Genomic DNA, 20,249 nt, shown 5'->3' with positions numbered 1-20,249 from the left:
CATGTTATTTGTTGATCTTTAGAAATTTTGATACAAATTAATCTTTGTTAATGTTGATACAGTATGATAAAATTTAATTATGATGCATTTAGCTAAATATTAATATTGATACAAGTTAATTTTAATACAGTTTCTTGCAAATTAATCTTTAATCTTGGTACATTTTAATACAAATTGTTAATCTTGACATTTTAATATGTTAATGGTTGTTAATCTTGATATGTTTTCATACAAGTTACAATTTCCACACGTTGATGCAAATTGTTTGGTTATTTTGATACATTTTAATACAGGTTAATCTGTGAGCCAAACAGTAATAGTGGCAGCAATATGTGGTTTGAATCAAGAACAATTTCTTATTTCCTGTGCAATTTCCCCTTTATTTTCATACAAGTTCATCTTTCCGGACCTACTGGTTTTTCCAGAAAGTTGACCTACAAGTTGTCCCAACTATAGCCAACTGCATTTCTGTAGTGCTGTTTCATCTGATATGCCAAAGCACTTTAGACACACACACACATTCATGTACCAATGTGAACATGCTTCCCAACATGGAGCAACTTGATTAAGTACCTACAAGGGTAGGCTGAAAAGTTCTAAGGCTCACTATAATGCAGTTAATGCATTACTCCTTCATGGGGAGCCTTAGAACTTTTCACCTTACCCTCGTACTATACTTATTTACTGGGTTTCCTATCTGACAGGTATTAAACTGAGTGTTTTTGAGTCACAAACCTGTCTCTCTAACCTCCAGGTCACTACCTCTCACTGAGACCCTTGAAATTGAAAGTCTTCTTAAAACTGGCTAATTTGTGTACCTTTCGTTCAATCCTGAGGCAGATGACTTGAAATTAAAGCTGAAGGCTTCCATTTAACCCACATCTTTTTTTCAAATGTAGCAGGGGTGCTGACCACTTTGGCACAGTCAAATGCATATAAAGCACATCACATGGTTTCCAGTATGGAAAATAAGTCCAATTGAAAATTATTTCATTTATAGACTGAGGAGGCGATACAGTACATCCTTACTAGTAGAGAGATATTAGAGATAGTAGTACATAGCATTCAAGTTCTATGTCAGAACTTTCCTATTTTTACAAAGTTCCTTTACTCAAACATAAATCTAACAAAGTCATCAGGAGAAATTTAACAGGATGTTATTTCAGGTGGTACAGGTGATCCTCCTCTGGATGCATTCTTGCGGGTGATGGTAGTGCAACGGGTGAGGATCTCTTGAGTCTGTGGCCTTGGTGGCACCTTGGGTGCTTTGGGACCCTTATAGAGGTTTGGATCAGAGACACTAGGAGTAAGTTTAACTTCGGCACTTGAAGGACTAAGGAGGCTGGTCGTCGTGGGTGGAGGTGGTGTACGACTGACTTGCAAGCGCTTATATGCAGCGTCATAGCTCAGATTGAGTACCGAGCTCGCTGAAGAAGAACTGAGATCATCGCTGAGGCTAAAATCAGTGCTGTCACTATCAAAGCTGCCAAAGCTGCCCTCACTATCTATTGTCATGCTGTTCTCAACCGTGCCTTCGTCCATCTCCACCTTGATGGTGGGCAGAGGTTGAGCAAGGTTTTCTGTGGAAGGAGTGGGGCGATTTTTGGGGGTTAAGGCGGTCTTTGCTGCAGGCTTAGTGGGGGGTAATTCTGACAGCATTTCAAGGGAACGTGACCTTTTCTGAGGCTGCAGCTGATTTGGTGAGGAAGGGCTGACAGGTTGCGGCTCCAGCAGGTTGCCCTGTGAGCGGCTGAGCTGGTTGGAAAGGTTGGAGACAGGGACGTGGAACTGGGTTGGGCTGAGTCTGTCTCGAATGGGTGCCATGCGGAGATGCGGGTGGCTGTAGGGCTGCAGGTACATGGTGGGGATGTAACCCGCTTTGCCGTTGTATCTGAAAAACAAGGACATAAATATGAATTATACTGAGCAAAACTTTCCATGCAACAGTAAAAATATGCCAGAAGAGTGATGTCTCGTGATCTCTTAAGAGTGTTCCTTTTGGTGCCATGAAAGTGCTTCCAGTTGATTTTGGCCTGTGTTCAGTTTACTGGTTTGTATGTTGCTCAATGGCTAATTCTTTACATGGACCAAATACGTAGCCATGCTAGCGTCCGTCTAGCTGTCGCTGATAGCAGTACATTTCCTGTATTGAACAATAAAAGCATTTTGAAAGGAGCTGGTTGGGGTTGAGGGGCATACTTGTGAGTTATAGGGTGTTATAGTGGTTGACCAATGTGGGTTTTCAGTGACCAATGCCAATTATTACAGAACTGGGTAATTGCTGATATAATGCTGCTAGGATTTTTTATGTGATACAATTCCACAATTTAATAATAACAAATGTCATACGATAGCTGTACTTAAATGAACATTTATGTAACACTGCATTGTTTCTGTTAAAGTCTTATGGTTTTCAGTCAGCTATCAAGCATCCAGCATTTGCATGTTTCCCACAGTTTGATGTAAATCAACACAAGAGGTCAGAGGGAGATGGGTTGTGTGAGTGCAGACATCAGCCAGGGCAGATTATTTCACACCCTATTTATTCAACCTGATTACTCAGCCACCCAATTGCCTAGCACTAGAGTTTTGAAAATTTTTTAATTAATTTAATTTCTGACACACATACAGCCATAAATTCTGAGTACCTGATGAGCCACCAGCCGTTGTCAGACATCTCCAGGACCTCCACCAAGGAACCAATGGTTACGCTTATCTCATCGTCCTTGGTGGCCTTGTAGTTCTTCACTACAGTGTAAAGCTTCCCTGGGGTTGGAAAAGATGGAGATGAACATATGTAATGTTGCATTGGGAGTAGCCCCCTGTCATCATCATGAATGTTACATTTTAGTGTTATTTCTGCAACATGCACATGCATCCAAGTCTTCACCTCTTTCTGAAGTCCCATCAGGTTCATCGTCATCATAGTCATCCACCTTCTCCAGATAGGGAGCCGGAAACCAGGCCATGCGTTTACTCTCATTTTCCACTAGCCACCACCCTGAGCCAAAATGAGACCAGTGATGGATTGGTGAAGACTGTTTCCTACTTCATTAGGACACAGCAGACATTGACTGACGCTAGTTTGCTCACCTGCTTTGTCTTTGATAAGTACGTCAACTTTTTCATCCAGTGTTACTTTGAACGGTTTATTCTTGGTGTCTTTGGTCTCGTACGGGGCCACACACCTGTACGTCTCTGTGACAAATGGCTGTGTCACGTTGCCGCCATTACCCTGGGGCTCTTCACTCTTGATAGCATCGTCTGAAGGCATGATCATGATGCTGGAGATGAGAGCCATGCATTAGTTAAAGCTGAATACATTGATGTAAGTGTTGAAAGGTAGATTGGTGCATTCTTCAGCAATTATTACAGTTTTACTCATACAGACAAACAGTTTTATCATGTGCCATTGGTGGTCCACAGCGTGCCATTGGCTGGCCAAATGCAATCGTACAGTTAATTACATTTTTCTTATTCTGTTTGACCATTTTTTAAAACTTATTAAAGTTTAATGATGTAAATACAAATCTCATTTTCTTGATTTTTGCAAGATTGTTCATCACTTGTGCAAACAATTTTTTAAAAATGTAATATTTTTGACTTAAATTTGATTTGATTTTATTTATTTATTTATTTTATTTATTTTTTTGAGCTTGTGGCATTGCCGATTGTTGACACATTTCATCCCAGCCTTGGTACCACATTCTCAAAATACTACCGTTTGTGCATTTGTGAAATATTTCCTTACCTGTTCTTTGCAAAGTCTGGTTGTAGGTCCTGGTCTTTGGGTTGGAAGAACTGTATGAGGTGTGAAGACTGGGTGACGTGCTGGTCACACTGCAGAAGTTTATTGCAATATTTCTGCAAGAACTCCAGGCTCTTGAGAGACTTAGTTGGACCAGTCTTCTGAACTTTCTTCTTTATTTTTATAGCTAGAAACACAGAACATGTGAATTTCCAAAATAGACCTTTAAAGGCATGTCATAATTTTTACAAACTACAGCTGGAAATTATGCAGATACCTTTAAATTTGGGGAGAATTCTGTGTGAGTTGTTTAAAGAACCTGAGGATGGGAATGTTTTCTTCAGTTTCTTCTGCAACAGAAAAGGAGAGTGTTATGTTGGGGGAAAAAATAGCAGAAAATGTACAAAACAGAAGTTGTACTCTATGTTCAGCTTACATGCATTTTCTTGAAATCTTCAAAACTTCTGTAAACAACGATGTCATTATGATCAGACCAGAGTACAGAGACCATGTAGACCTGAGGAGGAGAAACATTTGGTTACAGTTTGTAAAAGTAGTGGATCCTCAAAAAAAGAAGGCAGATAAAATGCTCCACATGTGCTTACTTTGACTTTTTCCTTCTTCATTACGCCGATTAAACGGACGCTCATCGGATACCGCTGCACCTCCATGACTAACAACAGGAACACTGCCCAGAGAAGCTGGTTTCAGACTGAGGCAGGGATGCTCTGCAGGTGAATTAGATGCATGCAGCTACCTGCAGAGGTGTGGCTATGTGACGTATACAGGTGGAAAAAAAAAAAAAAATTCTGAAATCCTTTCCAGGAAACTCCAGTATTGCGCCAAACCAGAGGCTGTGATGTGTCAACTGGATATGAAATTGTACAAAATGCCAAACCTTCATTTGTGAAATGTGGAACAGCATATGAATGGATGTCAGCCACTGCCAAAAAAAAATGCAAAACCAAAGTCATAGTTAAGGAAGGTAGTAGCAAGCAAAACCCTCTGTTTATTCTGCTCCTGTTATTCTCAAATATTTATTTACTCTCATATCACACCGACACCTGATAACTGCCCAGTACTATGCACATTAAGAAGTGCCTCTTCTGTATTTTGGGACCATTTAATGCAAGGGTCACCAACACCTGCCCTGCAGGTTTTCAATGTCTGCCTGCTGCAACAATAAGCGATTAGTCAACTGGTTTTCTAGCTTTTGATTGTGTCAGTACACCTTCAAAATAGCAGTGGGTGGAGCCATGAGAGTTTTAAAACTTTCCGGACCGGTGTGATGTAACGAGAACCTGTGCAGTGCTATGAATTCCAGACGCACACTTCCCTATGAGGATGTTTTTCCCGCCTACATATTTTCCGTTTCATTCACCTTCCTTTGTTAATGTTCTGAAATCTCTGCAGACATGGATGCTGTTCAGCACGGATGTCCAAACAATCAGGCATTTCCCTGATTCTAATTAAATGAATAATCAGCTTTTACTACCCGACTGCAGCAACACAAATCTGAATGAGATCAACTTTAACCCAAAGAAAGTTATTTTGCCAGAGTACAGAAACAATAAACAATGTTTTTTTCTTTTTTCTTACAATAAGTAAAGCATTTATGTGAAATGACTGGAAGACACTTGCACAAGATGTTTGACAATTTTGCACATAACACTGAATAACTTCGCTATGTGTTCATCCTGCAGAAGTGGGAGGAATTATACAGTCTTCCACAGGTAGGAAAGACCTCCTGTGGTGTTCTGTGGTGCACCTCAATGGTCTCAGTCTATGGCTGAAGGTGATCTGACAGGATGTCAGTGTGGCATGCAGGGGGTGGGAGGTGTTGTCGCAGCTTCCTCAGCATCCTCCTCTGTGACACCTCCATCATGGACTCCGGTTCAGTCCCCAGGACAGAGCCAGCTCTTAGCGGGGTAGCAGACAGGCTCTATTTTTCGAGATATCTCTCCCGGAGTTATAACAAGATGTATTTGATATCAAAATTTCCGGTAGAACCTCTACGTTTCAGATCTGAGGTTGTACTTTGAGAAAGTTTATTACAACCTGGTCAGTTAACCCCTTTTTTGCCGACTCACGCCATGAATTGAGACCGTCATAGGCCCACAAAATATTTCGCCCTATTGAAATAAAAATGTATTAAATCTAAACATGTTTCCACATCAGCAAGAGTCTATAGACATCATTTTGACACATTCAGGGATATTCAAGGTTCAGGGGGTGGTCTTCAGGCCCCCCAAAATAAAATTTTTAACCCCTTCATTTTGGGAAGTTTGAGACCTAATTTAGCATGAATAAAGGGTATTCCATAATCATATGAAGGCAGAGGGGTCCCTTGCAAGCAAAAATTGATTTGTGTGCCACAGATAACTAATTCAGTCAGTTTAACTCTTTCACATTGGAACTAAAGCACCATCCAGAATTTGATGTTTGTCCGGATGATGGTTTTTCATAAGAAGCTCTTTCCTCGATCCTTTCCTTTGTCCAAAAGGCTTGTAATGAATAACTGAATGATTGGTTGATTGATTGTAAAGATATCCTCTGTGTGTAGGAGTGGGTGCCATATTGGTGTCCAGGACTATGATTAGGGTCATCCAGCAATCATTAAGTGGTCATGCCTCAGCCTTTAGGCCATTAGACTTTTCAAGAATCTCTTAGGTTTGGAATCTTATCAAAAAGAGAAAAGTTCTTTTTCAACAAAATTTCAACAAGGAATGTAATATTTTTACATATACATGTGCCCTTATTTGTAGTTTACTGGCTATGAGATAGCGGCTTACAAGATCATTGCCAAAAGAGGTTCAGCATAGCTGCTCAGTCGTCCGGCATAATGCTACTTCAATTTGACTGTATTTTGCACCTGATAATTTTACATGACGTCAAGACAATACATGTACAGTGAGGAAAATAAGTATTTGAACACCCTGCGATTTTGCAAGTTCTCCCACTTAGTCCACTGTGAGAGACATAATCTAAAAAAAAAAAAATCCGGAAATCACAATATATTGTATTTTTTAAATTTATTTGCATGTTATTGCTGCAAATAAGTATTTGAACACCTGTGAAAATCAGTGTTAATATTTGGTACAGTAGCCCTTGTTTGCAATTACAGAGGTCAAATGTTTCCTGTAGTTTTTCACCAGGTTGGCACACACTGCAGCAGGGATTTTGGTCCACTCCTCCATACAGATCTCTAGATCTTTCAGGTTTGGAGTTTCAGCTCCCTCCAAAGATTTTCTATTGAGTTCAGGTCTGGAGACTGGCGAGGCCACTCCAGGACCTTGAAATGCTTCTTACAGAGCCCCTCCTTAGTTGCCCTGGCTGTGTATTTGGGGTCATTGTCATGCTGGATGACCCAGCCATGACCCATCTTCAATGCTCTTACTGAGGGAAGGAGGTTGTTTGCCAAAATCTCACAATACATGACCCCATCCATCCTCCCTTCAATACGGTGCAGTCGTCCTGGCCCCTTTGCAGAAGAGCACCCCCAGAGTATGATGTTTCCACCCCCATGCTTCACGGTTGGGATGGTTTTATTGGGGTTGTTCTCATCTTCTAAACATGGTAAGTGGAGTTGATTCCCAAAAGCTCTATTCTGGTCTCATCTGACCACATGACCTTCTCCCATGCCTCCTCCTAATCATCCAGATGGTCACTGGTGAACTTCAAACAGGCCTGGACATTTGCTGGCTTGAGCAGGGGGACCTTGCTGCCGTGCAGGATTTTAAACCATGACAGCATCATGTGTTACTAATGTAATCTTTGTGACTGTGGTCCCAGCTCTCTTCAGGTCATTGACCAGGTCCTCCAGTGTAGTTCTGAGCTTTCTCAAAATCATCCTTACCCCACAAAATGAGATCTTGCATGGAATCCCAGACCGAGGGATATTGACAGTCAACTTGTGTTTCTTCCACTTTCTAATAAATAATCATAGCAGTTGTCTTCTACCAAGCTGCTTGCCTGTTGTCCTGTAGTCCATCCCAGCCTTGTGCAGATCTACAGTTTTGTCCCTGGTGTCCTTAGACAGCTCTTTGGTCTTAGCTATGGTGGACAGGTTGAAGTGTGATTGAGTGTGTGAACAGGTGTCTTTTGTACAGGTAACAAGTTCAAACCGGTGCAATTAATACAGGTAAAGAGTGCAGAATAAGAGGGCTTCTTAAAGAAAAATTAACATGTCTGTGAGAGCCAGAATTCTTGCTGGTTGGTAGGGGATCAAATACTTATTTGCAGCAGTAACATCCAAATAAATTATTTAAAAAAAATCATACATTGTGATTTCCGGATTTTTTGGTTGTTGGTTGTTCACAGTCAACTGTGTCTAAACTCTGGACCAAATACAAACAACATGGGAAGGTTGTTAAAGGCAAACATACTGGTAGACCAAGGACGACATCAAAGCGTCAAGACAGAAAACTTAAAGCAATATGTCTCAAAAATCGAAAATGCACAACAAAACAATGGGAGGAAACTGGAGTCAACGTCTGTGACCGAACTGTAAGAAACTGCCTAAAGGAAATGGGATTTACATACAGAAAAGCTATACAAAAGCCATCATTAACACCTAAACAAGGTTACAATGGGCTAAGGAAAAGCAATCGTGGACTGTGGATGACTGGATGAAAGTCATATTCAGTGATGAATCTCGAATCTGCATTGGGCAAGGTGATGATGCTGGAACTTTTGTTTGGTGCCGTTCCAATGAGATTTATAAAGATGACTGCCTGAAGAGAACGTAAATTTCCACAGTCATTGATGATATGGGGCTGCATGTCAGGTAAAGGCACTGGGGAGATGGCTGTCATTACATCATCAATAAATGCACAAGTTTATGTTGATATTTTGGACACTTTTCTTATCCCATCAATTGAAAGGATGTTTGGGGATGATGAAATCATTTTTCAAAATGATAATGCATCTTGCCATAGAGCAAAAACTGTGAAAACATTCCTTGCAAAAAGACACATAGGGTCAATGTCATGGCCTGCAAATAGTCCGGATCTTGATCCAATTGAAAATCTTTGGTAGAAGTTGAAGAAAATGGTCCATGACAAGGCTCCAACCTGCAAAGCTGATCTGGCAACAGCAATCAGAGAAAGTTGGAGACAGATTGATGAAGAGTACTGTTTGTCACTCATTAAGTCCATGCCTCAGAGACTGCAAGCTGTTATAAAAGCCAGAGGTGGTGCAACAAAATACTAGTGATGTGTTGGAGCGTTCTTTTGTTTTCATGATTCCATCATTTTTTTCCTCAGAATTGAGTGATTCCATATTTTTTCCCTCTGCTTGATCTAAAAAAGTAACCGTTACTGACTGCCACAATTTTTTTTCCTGATTTCTTACAGTGTTTCTTAAAGCCAGAAAGTTGCCATTTGAAATGACTTTAGTTTTGTGTCATGTCTGTGATCTGCTTTTTTCTACAAAATTAAACAACTGAATGAACATCCTCTGAGGCCGGTGATTCCATAATTTTTGCCAGGGGTTGTATGTCACGTCATAGAATCCAATAGACGTAGACCTTGTTTGACCTTTACGTTGGAGACCAAGCATTCAACACTGTCAAAACTATTCCATTTATTAATCCTATTAGCTCAGCCAATAATTTGCATCACTTTTTACCAAAATTGGAGTAACTTTAACTTTTGACCCCTGTACAAAATGAAATTGACCTTTGTCACCTTTCTTGCAGTTTTTATCCCGTAACTCCATAGAATTCAGTCACAGATAGTCCAAACTATACCTTTTTTGAATCTTTGTGATCAAGCAAATAATGTGGAATAATTTTCAATATGATTGGAGCATCTTTTAATTTTGACCTCTGTGTAATTCTTCAATTGACCCCTACCTGACCACCGATTGAAAAGTCAAGTGGCCAATCTGTTTTTTTTTTTTTTTTTTTTCCAAAAAAGGAGTGTCTAAGGAGTATTACTGCTGAATTTGATGCTTTTATCACCATTTGCATGATTGTTTCAGTTATCTGCTGCACTACTGTCTCATCACTGGTGATGTGACTGCTGTGAGATCGGATAACGGTCACTTACAAACAGGAAAAAACAAAAAAGATTCAGGAACAAATATCACAAGGACTCAGAAAAGGACAGACTGTCATCAGAAACTGGAACCATGAAACCAGGAACAGAAGGAAAGTCAGCACTGCAGAATCACTGGCATCTACAACAGGCGTCTGCCTTCATATGTCAGAAATGTCACAGAGGATGTAAATCTAAGATTGACCCACACAGTCAAACAAGATGATCCTTTTTGTGCTACACCATCGTCAATATGACTGACGGTTGACAACAGGTATAAAAAAGTAAGAAAATGGTGAGACCACTTTTCACCTTTAAAAATGCAGAAATGCTTTAGGTGGTTTTACAAACATCAAGCTAAATATTTAGCTAAATGTTGAGACAAATATGCACCTTAATAAAATTGCTAATTGTTCCTCCCTAAATAACAGATTCATATAGCGTCTAATGACCCTCATTTAGCATGTGAGGGCATGTTTATTCAAATTTGCAATTCATGGATGTTTTGTATTGTAGCCTGCAGTCTTTTGATGTAAATTTCAATAGTAATTTCAGGGGCACTTTTTTAATATTAAAAATAATAAAATAAGAAAAACTGGCTGTTTGTGGAAACTTTTGACTTTTTGTGGGGGGGGGGGGGGGCGCTCTGAGGGGGTCTTGCCCGGGGAGTAATTCAGTGTAGAACCATTTTGTGCCAAAAACAAACATTGTCCACTGAAAGATATGTTTACCCGAAGGCAAAGACAAGATGAATCTATGGCTATTCTCAGAAAGCTGGCTTCAACGTGCAAATCTGAAGCATTTTTGCACGATGCATAAAGAGATCGATTTGTTTGTGGTGTTCACAGCAATGAGCTAAGGGACCGAATGTTGAATGCTGCCCACAAAAGATTTCAAATGGGTAGACGAAGTGGCAAAGCAAAATGTAAAGCAGTAAAAAGTACCTGAAACCGCCGTTTTCAAGGGAGCTGTTTCCAAGAAAGGAAAGTGGAAAACTGTGCTACAGGTGCACAATGAAGCTATTAAAGTAAAAAAGAAACTTGGCACAATTTTTTTTTTTGTTACATTCTCAGCAGGAAATATCTTTGGCTCACTCAAATTTATGATGAGAAAAAGAAAAAAAAACATTGAATAGTGCCTTGTAGTATGAACTAATCTGATATATAATAAATGATGTGATGCCATATCATTTACATACTAAAAACATCATTTCCAGGGAAGCGCATCAAACTGCAACCTGTTGTTGGATCATCACTATCCAGCTACACTCCTACACATCTGCTCCAAAAAGACTCAGAGAAGAGAACAAAAACGAATAATGAAAACGACAAATCCACCTTTACATCAATTTGAAATCTAATTAACTTTGAACATGTTCGTCAGCTGGAAAGTCCCGCATACATGAACACGCTTCAAGAACTCGTTTGATGACACTGAATCTTTCCCTACTCTACTGGGAATATGATGTAATACATGCGTCGACACGCATATTAGAGAATGCGCGCGCGAGAGAGCGTATGCTGGTCAATATCACCCAAGTCATCCAGAGGCATACATTTTTAACTTATGGTTCAAATTTCAACAAAAATATTTCAGACAAGTTATTTAAATTAACATCACTTCTGAAGTTTTATAAAGTGAAAATATCAGATATATGTTTTAGTTTTAAAGTAATGCGCTAATTTTTAAGGTTTTAGTGTAGGCATGCTGTGTCCAGGTGCATTATGGGTGATAGGGTAATCTCAGTACGTTCACGACAGGAGAATGCATTTGAGACACTGATCAGGACAACAGCATTAAACTCTAGTGCCTAAAACTCACGTTAATATATTCTCTCTGCTTATAGACGTTGTTATTGTGTTTGCTTTTATTAAATTCCACACATCTTAAATGTAGCAAGTAGCAACACAGATGATCTGGAATTTTGTGTTTGCAAGTTTTCAAAGTCTCTACTGCCATCTACTGGCCAGTAGTGTTCACGGCAGTATTCGCCCTGAAGCTGGGCTGATATACAACCCCTGGCAAAAATTATGGAATCACCGGCCTCAGAGGATGTTCATTCAGTTGTTTAATTTTGTAGGAAAAAAGCAGATCACAGACATGACACAAAACTAAAGTCATTTCAAATGGCAACTTTCTGGCTTTAAGAAACACTATAAGAAATCAGGAAAAAAAAAATGTGGCAGTCAGTAACGGTTACTTTTTTAGACCAAGCAGAGGGAAAAAAATATGGAATCTCTCAATTATGAGGAAAAAATTATGGAATCATGAAAAACAAAAGAACGCTCCAACACATCACTAGTATTTTGTTGCACCACCTCTGGCTTTTATAACAGCTTGCAGTCTCTGAGGCATGGACTTAATGAGTGACAAACAATACTCTTCATCAATCTGGCTCCAACTTTCTCTGATTGCTGTTGCCAGATCAGCTTTGCAGGTTGGAGCCTTGTCGTGGACCATTTTCTTCAACTTCCACCAAAGATTTTCAATTGGATTACGATCCAGACTATTTGCAGGCCATGACATTGACCCTATGTGTCTTTTTGCAAGGAATGTTTTCACAGTTTTTGCTCTATGGCAAGATGCATTATCATCTTGAAAAATTATTTCATCATTTCCAAACATCCTTTCAATTGATGGGATAAGAAAAGTGTCCAAAATATCAACGTAAACTTGTGCATTTATTGATGATGTAATGACAGCCATCTCCCAGTGCCTTTACCTGACATGCAGCCCCATATCATCAATGACTGTGGAAATTTCCATGTTCTCTTCAGGCAGTCATCTTTATAAATCTCATTGGAACGGCACCAAACAAAAGTTCCAGCATCATCACCTTGCCCAATGCAGATTCGAGATTCATCACTGAATATGACTTTCATCCAGTCATCCACAGTCCATGATTGCTTTTCCTTAGCCCATTGTAACCTTGTTTTTTTCTGTTTAGGTGTTAATGATGGCTTTCGTTTAGCTTTTCTGTATGTAAATCCCATTTCCTTTAGGCGGTTTCTTACAGCTCGGTCACAGACGTTGACTCCAGTTTCCTCCCATTCGTTCCTCATTTGTTTTGTTGTGCATTTTCGATTTTTGAGACATATTGCTTTAAGTTTTCTGTCTTGACGCTTTGATGTCTTCCTTGGTCTACCAGTATGTTTGCCTTTAACAACGTTCCCATGATGTTTGTATTTGGTCCAGAGTTTAGACACAGCTGACTGTGAACAACCAACATCTTTTGCAACATTGCGTGATGATTTACCCTCTTTTAAGAGTTTGATAATCCTCTCCTTTGTTTCAATTGACATCTCTCGTGTTGGAGCCATGATTCATGTCAGTCCACTTGGTGCAACAGCTCTCCAAGGTGTGATCACTCCTTTTTAGATGCAGACTAACGAGCAGATCTGATTTGATGCAGGTGTTAGTTTTGGGGATGAAAATTTACAGGGTGATTCCATAATTTATTCCTCAGAATTGAGTGAGTCCATATTTTTTTTTCCTCTGCTTGGTCTAAAAAAGTAACCGTTACTGACTGCCACAATTTTTTTCCTGATTTCTTATAGTGTTTCTTAAAGCCAGAAAGTTGCCATTTGAAATGACTTTAGTTTTGTGTCATGTCTGTGATCTGCTTTTTTTCTACAAAATTAAACAACTGAATGAACATCCTCAGAGGCCGATGATTTCATAATTATTGCCAGGGGTTGTATTTTCAATCACTGCACTCTGTTACAGCTCACATTGTACCACAGAACCGGTGTAAAAGGTCAGAGCGCACGATTTATGTTCTCACATACAATGTACGTTCAAAAACCACATGTCGGACTCGTGTTTCCAGAAGCAAAACATAAACAGAAGCTTTTTTTTTAAATTTAATTTACAAAAACTCTCGATGAGACATCAAAGTTTAAAAAAGAAAAAAAAACATTACAAGACAGGTCTGCGGTGTTTGTACAGGCACAGTGCGAGTGGTTGGATGCTTGTAGCGCTTCAGCAGCGGGATACCCTCACAACGGCCAACCAGAATAATATCAAACGGGTTTGATTTTCATCTGACCATGCGATCGCCGATCAGGAGGTACTCGTGAGATGTTAAACACAGCTCGTTACCCCATGTATACTAAACGATGCAGGATGCGCGATTAACCTGAACCTCTATGCGATCCAAAAAATTCTTGCACGAATGAAAAATCAGCTGAAAAAGGGCCAAAACTCGCATTAGCACCAGTAGCTCATGGCAGTGTTCTATTTATTTGGACACCGGTTATATCAGACGGCTATCTAATTACAACTTGGCTTTTTTTTATTTGAAAATGCCTTTTTTTTACAAATAAAAAATGGCATATTTTACAAAACACATTTATCTGTAAACACCAGCACACGACACACCTCACATTAACGTGTTGGTTTACATCAATTCCCATGGCCTTTCTGTGTGGAGTTTGCATGTTCTCCCCGTGTTTGCGTGGGTTTCCTCCGGGTGCTCCGGTTTCCTCCCACATCCAAAGACATGTGGGTTAGGTGGATTGGTATCTTTAAAATTGTCCGTGGGTGTGTGTGTGGGTGTGTCTGTGTTTGTTTGTCTATTTGTGGCCCTGCGACAGACTGGCGTCCTGTCCTGGGTGTACCCCGCCTCACGCTCCATGACTGCTGGGATAGGCTCCAGCCCCCCGCGACCCTCAATTGGACTAAGCGGTAGAAGATGAATGAATCAACCAATCAGTGTGAGCAGAGGCACATTTTACCTAGAATGCCATCTGTCTGTGTTTGTTACAAAACTTCAGAATTAGTGCATTATTCAACATTAAAAGCTATATGTTATATCTTAACTTTGCACAAATGACAGAATTGACATTAATGGAGCTTTATTTTCCAAGACCATGGTCTTGGCAGTGCTGTGACTGGGTAGAGAGTTGAGCTTTGTTGTTCTTCTTAGTGGTGTCTGTGCTAGAAGCCATGTAGAATGAACGTAAGCTTCCAGTAGAGGTGAGTGATACTGGGAGTTTTGGTGTTGATCCAATACCAAGTAAATACTGGTCCTGTATTGCTGATACTGATACTTTTTCATATTTAAGCTGCATAGATCCAAAGGATCCAGAAGACCTAAGATAGAATTTTGCCATGGTGTTGGGCCTGTATATCGCATACCAGGTATCATGGATCAGTTTGGATATGTCAAAATACTTGAAGAGGTCATGTTGCCTTATGCTGAAGAGGACATGCCCTTGAAATGGGTGTTTCAACAAGACAATGACCCCAAGCACACTAGTAAACGGGCAAAATATTGGTTCCAAAACAACAAAATTAATGCCTCGCAGATGTGAAGAAATCATGAAAAACTGTGGTTATACAACTAAATACTAGTTTAGTGATTCACAGGATTGCTAAAAAAGCAGTTTGAACATAATAGTTTTGAGTTTGTAGCATCAACAGCAGATGCTACTATTATTGTGAACACCCCCTTTTCTACTTTTTTTATCAATAGCCCAATTTCATAGCCTTAAGAGTGTGCATATCATGAATGCTTGGTCTTGTTGGATTTGTGAGAATCTACTGAATCTACTGGTACCTTGTTTCCCATGTAACAATAAGAAATATACTCAAATCCTGGATTAATCTTTTTAGTCACATAGCACTACTATTATTCTGAACACTGCTGTATGTATAATGTGTGTGTTTACAGTGTTTGCAAGATACCTGTCTATAGAATGATTTAAGAGGTTTTACCCTGTCATCTAATGGCTAATAATCACATTAATCCCTTTGATCACTTTGGGTGAAGAGAGTCTGTCAGACGAGCTGTTGTGGTCCTAAATGACTCATGCACAGTGGAGGCAGGGTAGACCAGTTTTTAGGGGGAGCTTTTCGGTCTACGACACCGGTACATAAGATGTGACACCATAAGTGAAAGTTACTGTGGCTGCAGTGGATGGCGTTTTGACGGGAGAATGTTGGTATTTTTAGATCCCAAGCAGTTGCGCTCTGAGTGATCAAATATGGTAGTAGAAGGTGGTTCTGGATCTGATTTGGTTGGACAGATGGAAAAAGAAAATCCAACAGATGAAGATGTCTGACAGAAACAAAAAGAGTCCAATGCAAGCGGAAAAACCCAAGACTGCATGTATAAACGTTGCAGTCTGATAATACAACCAATGAGAGCGGAAGCGAGAGGCAGGTTGCACCGGAACTGAAAGCTGTGTTAAAGATGGAAAAAGAAGGAGTCTCTTTCAAACAATGGAACCCTGTGAAACTGACAAAGATGATTCTAGAGCTTGTTGGTGATGTCAAGTTTATAAAAGCGTTGCGGGATAGATTGCTGCTTCTCATATGTAGAAATCCAGTTCAGTTGTAGAAAGTGATTGGTCTGACTGCATTTGGAGGAGAAAAAGTGCTTGGAAAAATAATGGGAGGGAACAAAGGAGTGTGCGGTATAGGCATTCCTACTGATATGTCGATTGAAGAAATTACAGGAAATATTGAGGGAGGGAAAGTGCTGGAAGCCAAACAATTGAAAACTACTCAAAATGGTGAAAGATGTGACATTCTGTTGTTCATCTTAAGGTTTGACCAGGAATTCCTCCTGGCAAAGGGTTATACTGGATTCAGTTCTTTCTCTCTCTCTCTCTCGGAAGGTGGTGTGAACAATGTCTTATGTACATAATGTTCTTTTCAATCAATCAATCAATCAACTTTTTTCTTGTATAGCGCCAAATCACAACAAACAGTTGCCCCAAGGCGCTCCACATTGCAAGGCAAGGCCATACAATAATTATGAAACACAGTCTACGTCTAAAGCAACATAACCAAGGGATGGTCCAGGGTCACCCGATCCAGCCCTAACTATAAGCCTTAGCGAAAAGGAAAGTTTTAAGCCTAATCTTAAAAGTAGAGAGGGTATCTGTCTCCCTGATCTGAATTGGGAGCTGGTTCCACAGGAGAGGAGCCTGAAAGCTGAAGGCTCTGCCTCCCATTCTACTCTTACAAACCCTAGGAACTACAAGTAAGCCCGCAGTCTGAGAGCGAAGCGCTCTAATGGGGTAATATGGTACTACAAGGTCCCTAAGATAAGATGGGACCTGATTATTCAAAACCTTATAAGTAAGAAGAAGAATTTTAAATTCTATTCTAGCATTAACAGGAAGCCAATGAAGGGAGGCCAACACGGGTGAGATATGCTCTCTCCTGCTAGTCCCCGTCAGTACTCTAGCTGCAGCATTCTGAACCAACTGAAGGCTTTTTAGGGAACTTTTAGGACAACCTGATAATAATGAATTACAATAGTCCAGCCTAGAGGAAATAAATGCATGAATTAGTTTTTCAGCATCACTCTGAGACAAGACCTTTCTGATTTTAGAGATATTGCATAAATGCAAAAAGGCAGTCCTACATATTTGTTTAATATGCGCTTTGAATGACATATCCTGATCAAAAATAACTCCAAGATTTCTCACAGTATTACTAGAGATCAGGGAAATGCCATCCAGAGTAACGATCTGGTTAGACACCATGCTTCTAAGATTTGTGGGGCCAAGTACAATAACTTCAGTTTTATCTGAGTTTAAAAGCAGGAAATTAGAGGTCATCCATGTCTTTATGTCTGTAAGACAATCCTGCAGTTTAGCTAATTGGTGCGTATCCTCTGGCTTCATGGATAGATAAAGCTGGGTATCATCTGCGTAACAATGAAAATTTAAGCAATACCGTCTAATAATACTGCCCAAGGGAAGCATGTATAAAGTGAATAAAATTGGTCCTAGCACAGAACCTTGTGGAACTCCATAATTAACTTTAGTCTGTGAAGAAGATTCCCCATTTACATGAACAAACTGTAATCTATTAGACAAATATGATTCAAACCACCGCAGCGCAATGCCTTTAATACCTATGACATGCTCTAATCTCTGTAATAAAATTTTATGGTCAACAGTATCAAAAGCAGCACTGAGGTCCAACAGAACAAGCACAGAGATAAGTCCACTGTCCGAAGCCATAAGAAGATCATTTGTAACCTTCACTAATGCTGTTTCTGTACTATGATGAATTCTAAAACCTGACTGAAACTCTTCAAATAGACCATTCCTCTGCAGGTGATCAGTTAGCTGTTTTACAACTACCCTCTCAAGAATCTTTGAGAGAAAAGGAAGGTTGGAGATTGGCCTATAATTAGCTAAGATAGCTGGGTCAAGTGATGGCTTTTTAAGTAATGGTTTAATTACTGCCACCTTAAAGGCCTGTGGTACATAACCAACTAACAAAGATAGATTGATCATATTTAAGATTGAAGCATTAAATAATGGTAGGACTTCCTTGAGCAGCCTGGCAGGAATGGGGTCTAATAAGCATGTTGATGGTTTGGATGAAGTAACTAATGAAAATAACTCAGACAGAACAATCGGAGAGAAAGAGTCTAACCAAATACCGGCATCACTGAAAGCAGCCAAAGATAACGATACATCTTTGGGATGGTTATGAGTAATTTTTTCTCTAATAGTCAAAATTTTGTTAGCAAAGAAAGTCATGAAGTCATTACTAGTTAAAGTTAATGGAATACTCAGCTCAATAGAGCTCTGACTCTTTGTCAGCCTGGCTACAGTGCTGAAAAGAAACCTGGGGTTGTTCTTATTTTCTTCAATTAGTGATGAGTAGAAAGATGTCCTAGCTTCACGAAGGGCTTTCTTATAGAGCAACAAACTCTTTTTCCAGGCTAAGTGAAGATCTTCTAAATTAGTGAGACGCCATTTCCTCTCCAACTTACGGGTTATCAGCTTTAAGCTACGAGTTTGTGAGTTATACCACGGAGTCAGACACTTCTGATTTAAAGCTCTCTTTTTCAGAGGAGCTACAGCATCCAAAGTTGTCTTCAATGAGGATGTAAAACTATTGACAAGATACTCTAACTCCCTTACAGAGTTTAGGTAGCTACTCTGCTCTGTGTTGGTATATGGCATTAGAGAACATAAAGAAGGAATCATATCCTTAAACCTAGTTACGGCGCTTTCTGAAAGACTTCTAGTGTAATGAAACTTATTCCCCACTGCTGGGTAGTCCATCAGGGTAAATGTAAATGTTATTAAAAAATGATCAGACAAAAGGGAGTTTCAGGGAATACTGTTAAGTCTTCTATTTCCATACCATAAGTCAGAACAAGATCTAAAATATGATTAAAGTGGTGGGTGGACTCATTTACTTTTTGAGCAAAGCCGATAGAGTCTAATAATAGATTAAATGCAGTGTTGAGGCTGTCATTCTCAGCATCTGTGTGGATGTTAAAATCGCCCACTATAATTATCTTATCTGAGCTAAGCACTAAGTCAGACAAAAGGTCTGAAAATTCACAGAGAAACTCACAGTAACGACCAGGTGGACGATAGATAATAACAAATAAAACTGGTTTTTGGGACTTCCAATTTGGATGGACAAGACTAAGAGACAAGCTTTCAAATGAATTAAAGCTCTGTCTAGGTTTTTGATTAATTAATAAGCTGGAATGGAAGATTGCTGCTAATCCTCCGCCCCGGCCCGTGCTACGAGCATTCTGACAGTTAGTGTGACTCGGGGGTGTTGACTCATTTAAACTAACATATTCATCCTGCTGTAACCAAGTTTCTGTTAGGCAGAATAAATCAATACGTTGATCAATTATTATATCATTTACCAACAGGGACTTAGAAGAAAGAGACCTAATGTTTAATAGACCACATTTAACTGTTTTAGTCTGTGGTGCAATTGAAGGTGCTATATTATTTTTTCTTTTTGAATTTTTATGCTTAAATAGATTTTTGCTAGTTATTGGTGGTCTGGGAGCAGGCACCGTCTCTATGGGGATGGGGTAATGAGGGGATGGCAGGGGGAGAGAAGCTGCAGAGAGGTGTATAAGACCACAGCTCTGCCTCCTGGTCAATTGGACTTTTGTCAACTGAGGAATTTTTCCATATTTTTAAAGAGTCTAAATTTGGTGTTATTTTCCATTCTATTAAGGGGGGGTCATTATGAAGCCCATGATCTGTTTGGCTGAAGATAATAATGTCAGTGCAGTACAGTTTGGTGTACTATGTGTGTAATTGGTGTCAAATGGTAAAATGTTCCTTTCCTTTCCAAAGTATAAATGAGGCCTAATGTAGCTGTAAATGGTTAACTCTATCTGTGAAATTGCTAATTTTGAGAAGGACATTAAGTGATTATTGTGGAATTGTAATAATTTTCTGACTGTTCATTTGAATGTGTGTACTGGACTATTGGCACACCAAGATTTTTTTTTTTCACCAGCCGCCACTGCTTACTTCACAGTGTAAAATATATTTGACATAGTTAATCGCTGTTTGTGATTAATAAACCTCTGAATACAACACACCCTGAACAGTCACTTTTGTTATTATTATTCCTTTCTTCACTCTTGTCCCATTTCTGTCTAGTTTATGATAGTACTGTGGGACAAGTCAATTGGAGTCAAATTCCTTGTACAGTACGTGTTG

At 39.6% G+C, this 20,249-nt stretch overlaps 1 protein-coding gene across 1 annotated transcript; it reads right to left on the bottom strand.

Moving 5' to 3' along the window:
• Nucleotides 1–964: 964 nt before the first annotated feature.
• noxo1a (NADPH oxidase organizer 1a) lies at nt 965–4,481 on the bottom strand. The gene is made up of 8 exons (XM_034191418.1): nt 4,354–4,481; nt 4,185–4,265; nt 4,026–4,098; nt 3,752–3,935; nt 3,094–3,284; nt 2,891–3,001; nt 2,649–2,766; nt 965–1,891 (listed from the first exon to the last, which is right to left on the bottom strand). The coding sequence occupies exons 1-8, from the start codon at nt 4,417–4,419 to the stop codon at nt 1,147–1,149; spliced, it is 1,569 nt and encodes a 522-aa protein (XP_034047309.1). The 5' UTR covers nt 4,420–4,481; the 3' UTR covers nt 965–1,146.
• Nucleotides 4,482–20,249: the final 15,768 nt, after the last annotated feature.

This window comes from Thalassophryne amazonica, chromosome 16, assembly GCF_902500255.1.
Source record: "Thalassophryne amazonica chromosome 16, fThaAma1.1, whole genome shotgun sequence".
Lineage (NCBI taxonomy): Eukaryota > Metazoa > Chordata > Actinopteri > Batrachoidiformes > Batrachoididae > Thalassophryne > Thalassophryne amazonica.
Note: the sequence above shows the minus strand (reverse complement) of the source record. Positions and strands in the feature narration are given on the sequence as shown.